Source organism: Bufo gargarizans, chromosome 8, assembly GCF_014858855.1.
Source record: "Bufo gargarizans isolate SCDJY-AF-19 chromosome 8, ASM1485885v1, whole genome shotgun sequence".
Classification (NCBI taxonomy): Eukaryota; Metazoa; Chordata; class Amphibia; order Anura; family Bufonidae; genus Bufo; species Bufo gargarizans.
Genome location: NC_058087.1, coordinates 26744425 through 26760499, shown reverse-complemented (window position 1 = coordinate 26760499; position 16075 = coordinate 26744425). Strand labels below are relative to the sequence as shown.

Genomic DNA, 16075 nt, shown 5'->3' with positions numbered 1-16075 from the left:
CGCTGCTGGGAACAATGTTGTCCGAGTAGTACGCCACTTTTACAGACTGACAAAAATACGCACCAAACGGAAGATAAAATCGATTTTAGAGGGAAAAAGTGTTAGGAAACATTCTTTCCTGTATATTTACTTGTATATAAAGTGCAAGTGCTGCCAAAAATTACAAGGAAATGTTACACAGGAGATGTACCCCAGGTAATGTCACTGTCCACAGTGGACACCGTCTACGGAAAAAGTACACTGGATCTCACAGATATTTTTTGTGCACACGTTACGTTCGACTGAATACCGCCAACTGGTGTTCGGCCGAGCATGCTCGATCAACACTAGATTTCACCCTTTTCCAGGGTGAAACCACAAATAACACATGGGGGTTCTGGTGCGGATCTGGCGCAGAAATGCACAGAAATCCGCACAAAAAAAAACCACAAGGGTTTTCTGCCTTTTATCCTGCAACCATGTGAGGTACCCTTATCCAATTTTTGTGCGGATTGCATGCAAGTCTTCTGCACACTAATCTGGACCATTAAGCCGGCTGTTTCTCACGAGCGCGTGCAGTCTGGAAATCAGGCTCCCGTGTGTGAGCACGATTCTCCGTTCTGGACACTGCTCGTCTTGCAGGAGCTCTGGGCATTATACTGATTTATAATGCTGTGTGCCTTTGCATGAACTTTTGCTACAGAATCATAGTGACAGCTTTAGGTCAGTATGATCCTGTAGAAGGAAGGTCATGCAGAGGCACACAGCATTATAAATCAGTATAATGCCCAGAGCTCCTGCAAGACGAGCAGTGTCCAGAACAGAGAATCGTGCTCACACACGGAGCCTGATTTCCAGACTGCACACGCTGGTGAGAAACAGCCCTAAGGCCTCTTTCCCATGAAGATATTCGTTCCGTGCATTGGGGACCGCAATTTGCGGTCCCCAAAGCACGGGCAACGTCCGTGCGGCAGCCAGGACGGATCCAGATCTATTCAACTTGAATGGGTCCGCAATCCGTCCATTCTGCAAAAAGATAGAACAAGTTCTATTTTTTTGCGGTATGAAAGCACGGAACGAAATCCCACGGAAGCACTCCGCAGTGCTTCTGTGGGGTTCTGCTCCATGCTGCACTGCATTTGCGTACCTATTCAAGTAAATGGGTCCGCATCCGTGATGCTGAATGCACACAGCTGGTGACCCCTGTATTGTGGAACCGCCGTATGCGTCCCGTAATATGGCCACAGAACAAATACGTTTGTGGGAAAGAGGCCTAAGGCTAATTTCCCATGAGTGTATTCAGTCTGTGAAATACATTCTGAGCGTCAGAGGTTTTTTTCCGGGCTGAACGCTGCTCCTGCAACGCAATGTCAGGGCATTGTGATTTATAATTCTGTGTGTCCCTGACAGATCTTGGCTGTACTGAATCGCACTGATGGCATCATGTACAGCCAAGGTCTGGCAGGGACACACAGAACTGTAAATCATTATAATTGCATGAGGTCGTGTCACAGGAGCAGCGTTCGGCCCGGGAATTACCTCTGACGTACAGAATGTATTTCACGGACTGAATACGCTCCCGTGAATTTTAAGTCTAAGACTTTAAGACTAGCACTGCACTGCAACTCAACACCGTACCAGCTAGTTATTGAACTTAGGGGTATGTTCACACCTGGGGAATATGATGCAGATTTTTCCGCCACAAAATTATGGGCAGAAAATACGCTGCGTACTACAGCGCCAAAAAGGTGGATGAGATTTTACAAGATAAAAACAAAATCATTAAAAACCTAATCCACTTGGATGCATAGGGACACTCACTCCTTAAACCGCTGCTACTCACTGGATACAGCAAGACCTGCTAGAAGCGCAGGTCCTGCAGCACCTGGTGTGATTTTGTCTGTGCTATGGGTTGGGGGCTAAAAGGGGGATTTTATAATACTGGGGGCACAAGTGGGGGGGGGGGCATTATCTATACAAATCTATGACAAAATCAATCTCATTGTTTCCATTGTCCTAAATGGGGTAAATACAGCCTAGATCAGAGAATCAGCAAACTGGCTATGTTTTTTTTTTTTTCCACAGAGGATCGTTACTGTTTAATTAGTAAACTGAGAAAACTTTCACTTGTGAACTTTCCAACTGACTCAGCAAAGTCCGCGCCTCTCCGTTCTGCCCGCTTATAACCCTGCAAGCACATTACGCCCAACACCAGCAGTGCACCAGAGGGCTTATACTAGTGGGGCCGAATATATGGCAAAACGTAGGACAGCCTGGCTAATGTGTGTGTACGTCAACAAGGGCTCCCAATGTATCCGCCAAACCTAGAGCCCAAATATAATTCGATCAAAGCCGCAGAAATCTTAGAAACTATACCAAGAATAAGTGTTTTTTTTGTTGTGTTTTTTTTTTGCATAGGAGCTGAAAATGGGAACATTTTAATCAACACTATTTGCACAGTTGGCATCATGGGCACAACAACTTTAATCCCAGGGATTTCAATAATCAGTCATTATCGGTAATAGATTTATTGACTATGGTTCCCTCCCCCCTCCTCAGGGGATGAATACTGTATGAATGGGTCATTGCACCTTGTTAACAAATCAATAGATCGCACGAGGAGGGAGGACAGGGCAGCGGACAGTCATTTGCAGCAAGATGTACACCGCCCCTGACTTTCTATGCTCTTCAAATATTAATGGAGAGGGTAAGGTGACCTTTACTTCACTGCTGCAGACTCAGGAGCAGTAAACAACACGATCCATATACTTTCGCCTATGGAAATCATTAACCAGATCCCCGTGGCATCAGACTCCGTGTCCTGGGATTTGTAGATTTTTCAGCTTCTTTACAGAAACAGCGAATAATATATTTACGTACAATAGTTATAGACAGAGCAGAGAAGAAACACAAGGGTGGAAATGTAAAAAAGTAACAAACTAAACAAATTGTAACAAAAGTAACAAATGAAAAAATTCACAAAAAATAAATAAATAAAAAACATTGTAAATCCAAAAATAAATAAAGCAAGCAGTGGTAGAATTAAAGGGAACCAGTCACCAGGATTTTGGGTATAGAGCTGAGGACATGGGTTGCTAGATGGCCGCTAGCACATCCGCATTACCCAGTCCCCATAGCTCTGTGTGCTTTTATTGTGTAAAAAAAAAACAATTTCATACATATGCAAATTAACATAAAAGAGTCATATCTTACTTGTGTGACCATAGAAGAGTCATATTTTCAAGCTCTGACTCATCTCAGGTTAATTTGCATATGTATCAAATCGGTTTTTATACACAATAAAAGCACACAGAGCTATGGGAACTGGGTATTGCAGATGTGCTAGCAGTAATCTAGCAACCCATGTCCTCAGCTCTATACCCAAAATCCCAGTGACAGGTTCCCTTTAAGGGGATTGCCTGGCTTCCGACATTGATGGATCGGATAAGTGCGGGTACCACCGATGGGACCCACTCCTATCTCCAGAATGAGACCTCTGAAGTAAACAGAGAGCAGCAGCTGCGCGCAATGTGTGAATTTACCCATATACAGGTTTGTCCTGATTAGAAAACCCGTTCTCACACAGCCTAGGAGGGTATTTTGAGAGCGGGGAGTGTTCGGACCAGAGTGAAAAGCGCCTCTCACCCTGGAGGACATGTCCTGTGCTGCCTTAGGGCTCATGCACACGACCGTTGGATGTTTTGCAGCCTACAAATTGCATATCAGCAAAACACGGATACTGGCCGCGTGCATTCCGTATTTTGCAGAACGGAACAGCTGGCCCCTAATAGAACAGTCCTATCCTTGTCCGTATTGGACAATAATAGGACATGTTCTATTTTGTTGCGGAACAGCCATGTGGACCTATGAGAACAGAATGCACACTGAGTCATTTCCATCATTTTTTTTTTTTGCTTATCCATTGAAGTGAATGGTTCCGCATATGGACCGCAAAAAAAATAAAAATTATGGACACGGACAAAAAATATGTTCGTGTGCATGAGCCCTTAGCGATGCGGATTGGCTCCGGAAGCGTTCAGTGAAACTCGCACCATTTTGCAAGCAAGTTCAGTCAGTTTTGTCTGCGATTGCGTTCAGTTTTTTCCGTGCTGGTGCAATGCGTTTTGATGCGTTTTTCACGCGCGTGATAAAAAAACTGAAGGTTTACAAACAACATCACTTAGCAACCATCAGTGAAAAACGCTTCGCATCCGCACTTGCTTGAGGATGCAATGCGTTTTTCACTGAAGCCTCATTCACTTCTGTGGGGCGAGGGTTGCGTGAAAAACGCAGAAAATAGAACAGGCTGCGATTTTCAGACAACGCAGAACTGATGCGTGAAAAACAACGCTCATGTGCACAGACCCCTTGAAATGAATGGGTCAGGATTCAGTGCGGGTGCTGTGCGTTCACGTCATGCATTGCGTCTGCGTGGAAAACTCGCTCGTGTGAAAGGGGCCTTACACAGACACTGCATCGATATGAATGGACACTGTGTAATATTTCATTTCTCCTGTGGTGGCGCTGCAGGGCAATAAAACACCGACAGATTTATTCATAGAATACAGTTGATCGTTGGAGGGCAAAAAGTTTTCTTAATTCTGATTTCAAAATCATAAAATATTTATTACCAATTTCGGTTTTTTACGCATCTGAAACTATTGTCACGTCTTTTTACTAAATTTCTTAAGATTGTCAATAGACAAAAAAAAAAGACCCTCCAGATCACTTAACATGATTTATGGGAGATACATGGTTGATAATCTACAGCATGCATGGGAAATCAATACAGGCACGTACTGGTTGAACAGCAGATACTTAGAGAAAGATTAGTGTCAGATATGTGTTACATTTTAACTGTTTTGGGGTCAAATGTGTAAGGCTACTTTCACACTAGCGTTCGGGCGGATCCGTTCTGAATGGATCCGCTCATAATAATGCAGACGGAGGCTCCGTTCAGAACGGATCCGTCTGCATTATATTAGCAAAAAAAAGCTAAGTGTGAAAATAGCCTGGGACGGATCCGTCCAGACTTTCAATGTAAAGTCAATGGGGGACGGATCCGCTTGAAGATTGAGCCACATTGTGGCATCTTCAAACGGATCCGTCCCCATTGACTTACATTGTAAGTCTGGACGGATCCGCACGCCTCCGCACGGCCAGGCGGACACCCGAACGCTGCAAGCAGCGTTCAGCTGTCCGCCTGTCCGTGCGGAGGCGAGCGGAGCGGAGGCTGAACGCCGCCAGACTGATGCAGTCTGAGCGGATCCGCCTCCATTCAGACTGCATCAGGGCTGGACGGCTGCGTTCGGGTCCGCTCGTGAGCTCCTTCAAACGGAGCTCACGAACGGAAACCCGAACGCTAGTGTGAAAGCAGCCTAAAACAGTCCAAAATAAATATCACAAATTAATAAAGGGTACTATCCCTTAATGGTCCCTAAAGCTAATATAATCCTCCCATATACAGAACACATAATAATACTACTACATAGTGTGCACACAAGTCACATAATACCACCATATGATGCTAACATGATACTGCCATATAGTTCTAACATAATACTGCAATATACAGGACACTACACAGTGCCAAAATAATACTGTCACACATAGCCCACATAATACAACCATATAGTGCTAACATAATACTGCCATGGGAGTACTTGGGGCAACCCTTTTAATTTGCCCGATTAAAGGGATTTTTAACCAATTTTCTTTGCAGTCTGATGTAATTAATCTGTTAAAACATGATTAACATTTATTTCTTTTTTCCTCAGAGATATGGCTACGGAGGATGGGTCCAGATGGAACATTCATGCAAGGTTTGATCGTCTCTATTTTTATTTGTAAATTTTATTTGTAATATATATGTATATATATATTTTTTTTTTTTGTATTTTTAAATTTTAAAGAGGTTCTCCGACCCCCACATAAATTTTCCTTATGACCCCAAAAATACTCAGCCTACAGAAAAACTTAAGCCAGTCATCTGTTCACCGACGGCTTTGTTCCAGCGCTAAGGCCTCCTGCACACGGCCGTTTTTTTTCCCCGTTTACTGGCCGTTTTTTGCGTTCCGTATACGGAACCATTCATTTCAATGGTTCCGCAAAAAAAAAACGGAATGTACTCCGTATGCATTCCGTTTCTGTATTTCCGTTTTTCCGTTCCGTTTTAACATAGAACATGTCCTATTATTGCCCGCAAATCACGGTCCGTGGCTCCATTCAAGTCAATGGATCCGCAAAAAAAAGGAACACATACGGAAATGCATCCGTATGTCTTCCGTTTCCGTTCCGTTTTTTCCTTAACCATCTATTGAAAATGTTATGGCCAGCCCAATTTTATCTATGTAATTACTGTATACTGTATATGCCATACGGAAAAACGGAACGGAAACACAACGGAAACAAAAAACGGAACAACGGATCCATGAAAAACGGACCGCAAAACACTGAAAAAGCCATACGGCCTAACCCTAAGTTCACACCTGAGCGTTTTACAGCGCGTTCCTACGCGCTGTAAAACGCTCAACAAGGAGAAACCAATGCTTCCCTATGGGAATGGTTCTCACCTGGGCGTTTTACAGCGTGTACGATCACGCTGTAAAACGCCCAACGCTCAAACAAGTTCTTGAGCTTTTTTTGGGGGCGTTTGTCGCGTGTTCCCATACATAGACTTTCGGGAACGCGCGACAATGTGTGTTCGCTTGTCTCTGTATGCGCGATTGTAAACGCCGGTACAATCGCGCATACAGAGCGCTCGTTTCAGAACGCTCAGGTCTGAACCCAGGGTAAGGGTTCTGGCCCTGATGTTTCCGGTCCATGGTCATGTGCGCTTTGCAATAACGTGTGACGTGCGGATGCATCATGAGGCCGGTGAGTGGCGGCAGCGGTGCATATGACGACCGATAGGAGGTCACACTTCTGGTGGATTCTCATTTAAATCAATAGGACACATATTTTAAGTGTATCTTGATGCGGATTTCGGTGCTTCGAAATCTAAGATAAGGCAAATCTATAACTCTAGCGCCATAGCTAGCATGGATGTCAGCTTGTGGCGCGCGGACAGGCCAAGATACGATATTTATTAAGAGGAGTGTGCCTCTTTCTCCACCACACTGCTTACTAAGACACAGAAGATGCAGTTTGTAGCAACTCTCTGCTCCGACTAAAGCCAGGGCTACATTGTAACTGTGGTCACATGATCAAGAAGTGATTGCCGCCTGTGACCCGCTGTGGCCGCATTGTAAGCTGCAAGTCGCATGTAATTTCGGATTTGCAAGAACCATTAGGTTGCTCCTATTATAGGGAATGCTGCAGATCACAAGGGACAGAGCTGTGTAGTTCCAGAGCCAGAAATACTGCAGAACGGCTGATTGGTGGGGGCCCTGCCGATCAGATACTTATGGCCTATCCAGAGGAAGGGGTTGGACCAGGCCCTTTAATAAAGGCGTTTCGCTGAAGCTGACATATATAGGTACCCGTACTACAAAAAAAGGAACGGCATGAATCATATTCAGGTGCAACCATATTGAAGATGATGGTTGCCAAGGTAACAATGTCATCTTTTATAAATATCCTGCCAAGGACATTTCTGTCAATGCACGTGTTTTGTTTTTTTTACACAATGTTACACGTTTTTGGTGAAATAATGAGCCATTCCCAATCTCACCGCATCTCCAGGCAACAGCTCAGAAAAAATCTGAAGAAAACTACTGAAAAATATGGAATATCATTTACAAATACAGTATGTGTTCTAGAAAGGCAGTATTATAGCAGTTCTATTCTTGTACATAGGAGGCAGTATTATAGTAGTTATATTCTTGTACATAGGAGCAGTATTATAGTAGTTATATTCTTGTACATAGGAGGCAGTATTATAGTAGTTATATTCTTGTACATAGGAGCAGTATTATAGTAGATTTATATTTCTTGTACATAGGAGCAGTATTATAGTAGTTATATTCTTGATACATATGAGCAGTATTATAGTAGTTATATTCTTGTACATAGGAGGCAGTATTATAGTAGTTATATTCCTGTACATAGGAGCAGTATTATAGTAGTTATATTCTTGTACATAGGAGGCAGTATTATAGTAGTTATATTCTTGTACATAGGAGCAGTATTATGGTAGTTATATTCTTGTACATAGGAGGCAGTATTATAGTAGTTATATTCTTGTACATAGGAGCAGTATTATAGTAGTTATATTCTTGTACATAGGAGGCAGTATTATAGTAGTTATATTCTTGTACATAGGAGGCAGTATTATAGTAGTTATATTCTTGTACATAAGAGGCAGTATTATAGTAGTTATATTCTTGTACATAGGAGGCAGTATTATAGTAGTTATATTCTTGTACATAGGAGGCAGTATTATAGTAGTTATATTCTTGTACATAGGAGCAGTATTATAGTAGTTATATTCTTGTACATAGGAGGCAGTATTATAGTAGTTATATTCTTGTACATAGGAGCAGTATTATAGTAGTTATATTCTTGTACATAGGAGGCAGTATTATAGTAGTGTATATTCTTGTACATAGGAGGCAGTATTATAGTAGTTATATTCTTGTACATAGGAGGCAGTATTATAGTAGTTATATTCTTGTACATAGGAGGCAGTATTATAGTAGTTATATTCTTGTACATAGGAGCAGTATTATAGTAGTTATATTCTTGTACATAGGAGGCAGTATTATAGTAGTTATATTCTTGTACATAGGAGGCAGTATTATAGTAGTTATATTCTTGCTACATAGGAGGCAGTATTATAGTAGTTATATTCTTGTACATAGGAGGCAGTATTATAGTAGTTATATTCTTGGTACATAGGAGCAGTATTATAGTAGTTATATTCTTGTACATAGGAGGCAGTATTATAGTAGTTATATTCTTGTACATAGGAGGCAGTATTATAGTAGTTATATTCTTGTACATAGGAGCAGTATTATAGTAGTTATATTCTTGTACATAGGAGGCAGTATTATAGTAGTTATATTCTTGTACATAGGAGCAGTATTATAGTAGTTATATTCTTGTACATAGGAGGCAGTATTATAGTAGTTATATTCTTGTACATAGGAGGCAGTATTATAGTAGTTATATTCTTGTACATAGGAGCAGTATTATAGTAGTTATATTCTTGTACATAGGAGGCAGTATTATAGTAGTTATATTCTTGTACATAGGAGGCAGTATTATAGTAGTTATATTCTTGTACATAGGAGCAGTATTATAGTAGTTATATTCTTGTACATAGGAGGCAGTATTATAGTAGTTATATTCTTGTACATAGGAGCAGTATTATAGTAGTTATATTCTTGTACATAGGAGGCAGTATTATAGTAGTTATATTCTTGTACATAGGAGCAGTATTATAGTAGTTATATTCTTGTACATAGGAGCAGTATTATAGTAGTTATATTCTTGTACATAGGAGCAGTATTATAGTAGTTATATTCTTGTACATAGGAGCAGTATTATAGTAGTTATATTCTTGTACATAGGAGGCAGTATTATAGTAGTTATATTCTTGTACATAGGAGCAGTATTATAGTAGTTATATTCTTGTACATAGGAGCAGTATTATAGTAGTTATATTCTTGTACATAGGAGGCAGTATTATAGTAGTTATATTCTTGTACATAGGAGCATGTATTATAGTAGTTATATTCTTGTACATAGGAGGCAGTATTAGATAGTATTATATTCTTGTACATAGGAGCAGTATTATAGTAGTTATATTCTTGTACATAGGAGGCAGTATTATAGTAGGTATATTCTTGTAGAGCAGTATTATAGTAGTTACTTGTACATATGGCAGTATTATAGTAGTTATATTCTTGTACATAGGAGGCAGTATTATAGTAGTTATATTCTTGTACATAGGAGGCAGTATTATAGTAGTTATATTCTTGTACATAGGAGGCAGTATTATAGTAGTTATATTCTTGTACATAGGAGGCAGTATTATAGTAGTTATATTCTTGTACATAGGAGGCAGTATTATAGTAGTTATATTCTTGTACATAGGAGCAGTATTATAGTAGTTATATTCTTGTACATAGGAGGCAGTATTATAGTAGTTATATTCTTGTACATAGGAGGCAGTATTATAGTAGTTATATTCTTGTACATAGGAGGCAGTATTATAGTAGTTATATTCTTGTACATAGGAGGCAGTATTATAGTAGTATATTCTTGTACATAGGAGCAGTATTATAGTAGTTATATTCTTGTACATAGGAGGCAGTATTATAGTAGTTATATTCTTGTACATAGGAGCAGTATTATAGTAGTTATATTCTTGTACATAGGAGGCAGTATTATAGTAGTATATTCTTGTACATAGGAGCAGTATTATAGTAGTTATATTCTTGTACTAGGAGCAGTATTATAGTAGTTATATTCTTGTATATAGGAGGCAGTATTATAGTAGTTATATTCTGTACATAGGAGCAGTATTATAGTAGTTATATTCTTGTACATAGGAGGCAGTATTATAGTAGTTATATTCTTGTACATAGGAGCAGTGTTATAGTAGTTATATCTTGTACATAGGAGCAGTATTATAGTAGTTATATTCTTGTACATAGGAGAAGTATTATAGTAGTTATATTCTTGTACATAGGAGGCAGTATTATAGTAGTTATATTCTTGTACATAGGAGGCAGTATTATAGTAGCTATATTCTTGTACATAGGAGCAGTATTATAGTAGTTATATTCTTGTACATAGGAGGCAGTATTATAGTAGTTATATTCTGTACATAGGAGCAGTATTATAGTAGTTATATTCTTATACATATGAGCAGTATTATAGACTTATATTCTTGTACATAGGAGCAGTATTATAGTAGTTATATTCCTGTATATAGGAGCAGTATTATAGTAGTTATATTCTTGTACATAGGAGGCAGTATTATAGTAGTTATATTCTTGTACATAGGAGCAGTATTATAGTAATTATATTCTTGTACATAGGAGCAGTATTATAGTAGTTATATTCTTGTATATAGGAGGCAGTATTATAGCAGTTCTATTCTTGTACATAGGAGGCAGTATTATAGTAGTTATATTCTTGTACATAGGAGCAGTATTATAGTAGTTACATTCTTGTACATAGGAGGCAGTATTATAGCAGTTATATTCTTGTACATAGGAGCAGTATTATAGTAGATATATTCTTGTACATAGGAGCAGTATTATAGCAGTTATATTCTTTGTCAAATTTCTTTTTATTGAAGTAATACACAAAGTTATGTAAAATAACATACATCACGTGGACCAGACGCAGCTGGAAAATTAATTAATCAGCAAGTACGCTACATCTCAAATGGTGGCATACATAACACGAAACACAATCAATTTGCGAAACAGATATATGGTGGGGAGAACACGACAAGACAAAGGAAGGGTAGAACTAAGGGAGGGAAGGGAGGGGTAAAGCAGATGTCAATCTTGTATCTTTCCGTCTAGAAAATCAAAGCTTAGAACTTGCGGAATCGTTTCCAGGGGAGCCATATTTTTTCAAATGTCGCTCTAGAATGACCTTCCCAGTGGGCCAGTTCTTCAAACCGGTATAATTGGTCAATTTTTTCGGTCCACATCACGACCGAAGGGGCCGCATCGTTCTTCCAGAGGAGAGGGACCAGTAGTCGGGCTGCTGTTATAAGCATGGTTGGTAGGCTAAACTTAGAAGGGGTAAGCATGCTCATTCTGAATAGGACTGTAAAGTGACTTTGGGATGAAAGTTCCTCCAGGGCAAACAGAGTAATTCATCCTGAGATGCCTCTGGTTACCGCTTACCTCCCCAGAGAACAAAAGGATCAGACGAAAATATTAATTTCGCCCTATCCTTGTCTCTCCCAACCTCCTCTGTCAGGGGGAGAGTCGGGAGCTCCCCACACACTTTACTGTGTCGGCTGAACCCACCGTTCTCAGGAGGTTTGGCTGACAAAAGTACTGTATATAATAAATATTCACATGCATTGATCACAACATTTGTCTGTTTTTACTGTTTGATTTGTGGAACATGGTGGTTATATTTAGAGATGAGCGAATTTCATATTTTGAAATTCGTTCACGCTTCGTTTACTGGTAAAAGGTGAATTGCATTATGGATTCCGTTACCACGGACCATAAAGTAATTCTATGACGGAATGCCTTTAGAGGCATTCTGTTATTCATTCCGTCATAATAGAAGTCAATGGGTTGCAAAATGGATCCGCTCCATTCCCGTTATGCAGGGGAGTCCTTCCGTCATAGAATTGTGCTATGGCCCGTGGTAACGGAATCCATAACGCAATTTACCTTTTACCCGTAAACAGTGTGAAACATTTTACCCGTAAAAGTGTGAACATTTTTAATAACCTGAAATTCTCTCATCTCTAGTTATATTGATATAATGTGTATCGTGAATTGTTGTAATGTCAAATTTTTGGCATTTTTATCTTATTCTCTAACCATACCGAGCATATCTACCTCTTTCAGAATCTCACAGAAAAGAGAGATAAATAAACTTTGCTTTACTCAGTAACTACTTGGAGGAAGAAGCTTTATAAATCGATTGCTTTTGATTTTGATTTCAGTCTTGTATCTTGGTCTCCTCATCCTTAAGTGCGGACTGCAGTAAAACTAGGCCAGAGGGTGCGCTAAAAATAGGCCTTTGATTTTGCTTTGATTGTGCTCCTCTCAGATACCAGGCAGAGCTTTGTTTCCCGAAATTCAGCCTCTTGACCTATTGAAAACATCCTTTTTACAGATTCTAACAAAACCCTAATCTCTCAATAGGAAGGAATTTTTCATTTTGCTTTCAAAGAAAACTGCATTATACAGCTGACATACTGCGCTCGTGGTCGGAACCACAGATAACTCTGATCCAAGATGTGCAAGCCTTTAGATGCTGCGGTCAATGCTGACCGGGAAATTCAAGTGGTTAGACGGATGCGGTGGTTTGCTATGCTTAAGACCTATCTATGAACCAGCACCTCCATAATGTATAAAAATAAGAACGCAGGTGCACGCTATCTTGGCTGAAACACAATACATAGAACTACAAGTAATAGCACACTGCTTATTAAATGCACAAAGATATAAGCAAATGATGACTACAAAATAAACAGCTTGGTGTCTATACTCTTTGAGCATACACATAACATGCTTGGCTCGGCCGAACATGTCTGCAGATGCTATGGGGAGAGAGGAGAAGCCGCTGCCAGATGCCTCTGGTTACCGCTTACCTCCCCAGAGAACAAAAGGATCAAGCAAAAATATTAATTTCGCCCTATACTTGTCTCTCCCAACATCCTCTGTCAGGGGGAGAGTCAGGAGCTCCCCACACACTTTACTGTGTCGACTGAACCCACCGTTCTCAGGAGGTTTGGCTGATAAAAGTATATGTATGGCCAGCTTTGGGCCCTAAGGAAGGGCCTAGTAGGTTTCCTGTCAGTTTTACACATAATGCACTGCAATACATAAGTATTACAGTGTATTGTATCAGAGATCAGGAATGGGACTAAAATAAAGAATTTAAAAAGTACAAAAATGGTTTTCGGAAAAATAATATATATAATTTTTTTCCTGTCAAACACCCTTTATTAAAAAATAAAAAAAGATACATAATTGGTATATTTGTAGCAACCTGTCCCATGAAAAGAATACATTGGGGTTAATTTATTAAGAATGGTGTGTCATAGGTCAGTCTTAACAAGAAGTGCGTTGAATAAGTGCGTTGAATTTATGGTCACAGACTCAATTAATTTGGCACATCTTCTGGCCGCCCATGGTTATAGCTGGCATAGATTTGCATTATAATTTGTGCCACACCCTTTCCTACTAAGCCCCACCCATTTACTCAAAAGTGGCAATAATGGTGTAAAACATATAACTTATACTGTAAAATTAAAGCTCAAAAAATCATGGCAGAATTGCTGTTTTCCACCCCCAACCCCCCAACCAAAACAACACATTAAATGTCCCCCAAAATGGTGAAATTAAAAAATACAACTCATTCCACAAAATAAAGACACCACAGGCCACGGGCAGCCATGTGTGACTCTAACCTCCCACAATGATCTGCACGCTGATGAATTTAGATTTTAGAAAAGAGAATAACGCATCATACTGTATTATTAAATAACAGAACAAATAAAGAAAATTATCAGCAAATAGATTTAACAATGCGATTGTGGAATGCTGTAAATACTAGATGCCGAGCTTTCCTTTTAGTTTGGGACCTGGTAGCTGGGAACAGCCATCGATCAATCTTATAAAAACACCAGCTATGGACATATTTACTCTGGGGAGAGCAGAATATTGTATTATAGCTGCAGCTTTGTCAGCAACTTATAAATCATGTTATAGGGCCCAGCATAGGAATGAAGGTTAAAGAATGAGGAGTCTCATAGACACTCAGTTACTATTGTTTAGGAATTTCTAAGGTCTACACAGAGGAAAAGCATGACATTTCTAGTTCTGATCGGGTCAGGTTTAAATATACTGTAAATATATATATTTATACAGTACAAAGATAGAGTAAAACTTGCTTTGCTCACGTTACATTACTTATCCTGTACTGATCCTGAGTTACATCCTGTATTATACTCCAGAGCTACACTCGCTATTCTGCTGGTGCAGTCACTGTGTACATACATTACATTACTTATCCTGTACTGATCCTGAGTTACATCCTGTATTATACTCCAGAGCTGCACTCACTATTCTGCTGGTGCAGTCACTGTGTACATACATTACATTACTAATCCTGTACTGATCCTGAGTTACATCCTGTATTATACTCCAGAGCTGCACTCACTATTCTGCTGGTGCAGTCACTGTGTACATACATACATTACTTATCCTGTACTGATCCTGAGTTACATCCTGTATTATACTCCAGAGCTGCACTCACTATTCTGCTGGTGCAGTCACTGTGTACATACATTACTTATCCTGTACTAATCCTGAGTTACATCCTGTATTATACTCCAGAGCTGCACTCACTATTCTGCTGGTGGAGTCACTGTGTACATACATTACTTACCCTGTACTCATCCTGAGTTACATCCTGTATTATACTCCAGAGCTGCACTCACTATTCTGCTGGTGCAGTCACTGTGTACATACATTACTTACCCTGTACTCATCCTGAGTTACATCCTGTATTATACTCCAGAGCTGCAATCACTATTCTGCTGGTGCAGTCACTGTGTACATACATTACATTACTTATCCTGTACTGATCCTGAGTTACATCCTGTATTATACTCCAGAGCTGCACTCACTATTCTGCTGGTGCAGTCACTGTGTATGTTACTTTTCTCCAATTAATCTACTTCTTTCCCCAGGGAGAGGCAAAACTGATGAAGGATGGAAATGTTTTCAGGGTTGTTCAATCCAATTGCTGGGATCCAGAAGTGCGGCTAAAAGAGATGGATCAGTCAGGTAAAAGGAATGTCTAATATTACATTTTAGTGACAATAACTGGATGTAAGTCTGTAGAAGAAAAATAATGAGGGACATTTATGAAGATATTTCACACACCGGCCTTAATCTCTCCGCTGCTGGCTTCAGATGCACCAAACTTACTGGCGCACACCTCTTAGTAACTGAGGCACACTTCTGTATATCTGAGCCCCAGGAGTGATATCCAGGCCTGAAGATGATGTAGATTCCAGTTAAAAGTTATGACAAACTTGGCGCAAATTCTGATAAATGTTCCAGGCTAGCGAGGCCCAGCCCTGCACCACCCGCTTCTTTGTAAAATGACGAGCAAACTGCAAAGCACATAAAAATTTGCAACTTTTTTATGCCAGAAAACTGGCACAGGGGAATGACCAATGTGCCTAATGTGGTTATAATTTTTTATTTGCTTCTCTTCTTTAAAAAACCTCACCAGGGGTCACAGTTTTGGAGGCACACACTCCCTGCATTGTCTGTACAGACATTTGGGGGCTGATTTACAGCAGCTGCAACCATCGGAGTTAATGAACAAAAATATCAAGATACGAACAGTGAATAGGAAGTGAGGGAGGGCCTCAATAATATTCCTGGGGGTGACAGGGGAACTGCGTGTGTAGTATAAGCATTTA

At 39.9% G+C, this 16075-nt stretch overlaps 1 protein-coding gene across 1 annotated transcript in view; it reads left to right on the top strand.

The window, feature by feature from the left end:
• The window catches only part of ACMSD (aminocarboxymuconate semialdehyde decarboxylase), a 43778-nt gene that overhangs the window by 6026 nt on the left and 21677 nt on the right, over window positions 1–16075 (top strand). The window contains exons 2-3 of the mRNA XM_044304893.1: window positions 5757–5801; window positions 15332–15428. Coding sequence (XP_044160828.1) covers window positions 5757–5801; window positions 15332–15428 — 142 coding nt within the window. The remainder of the gene's footprint in view (window positions 1–5756; window positions 5802–15331; window positions 15429–16075) is intronic.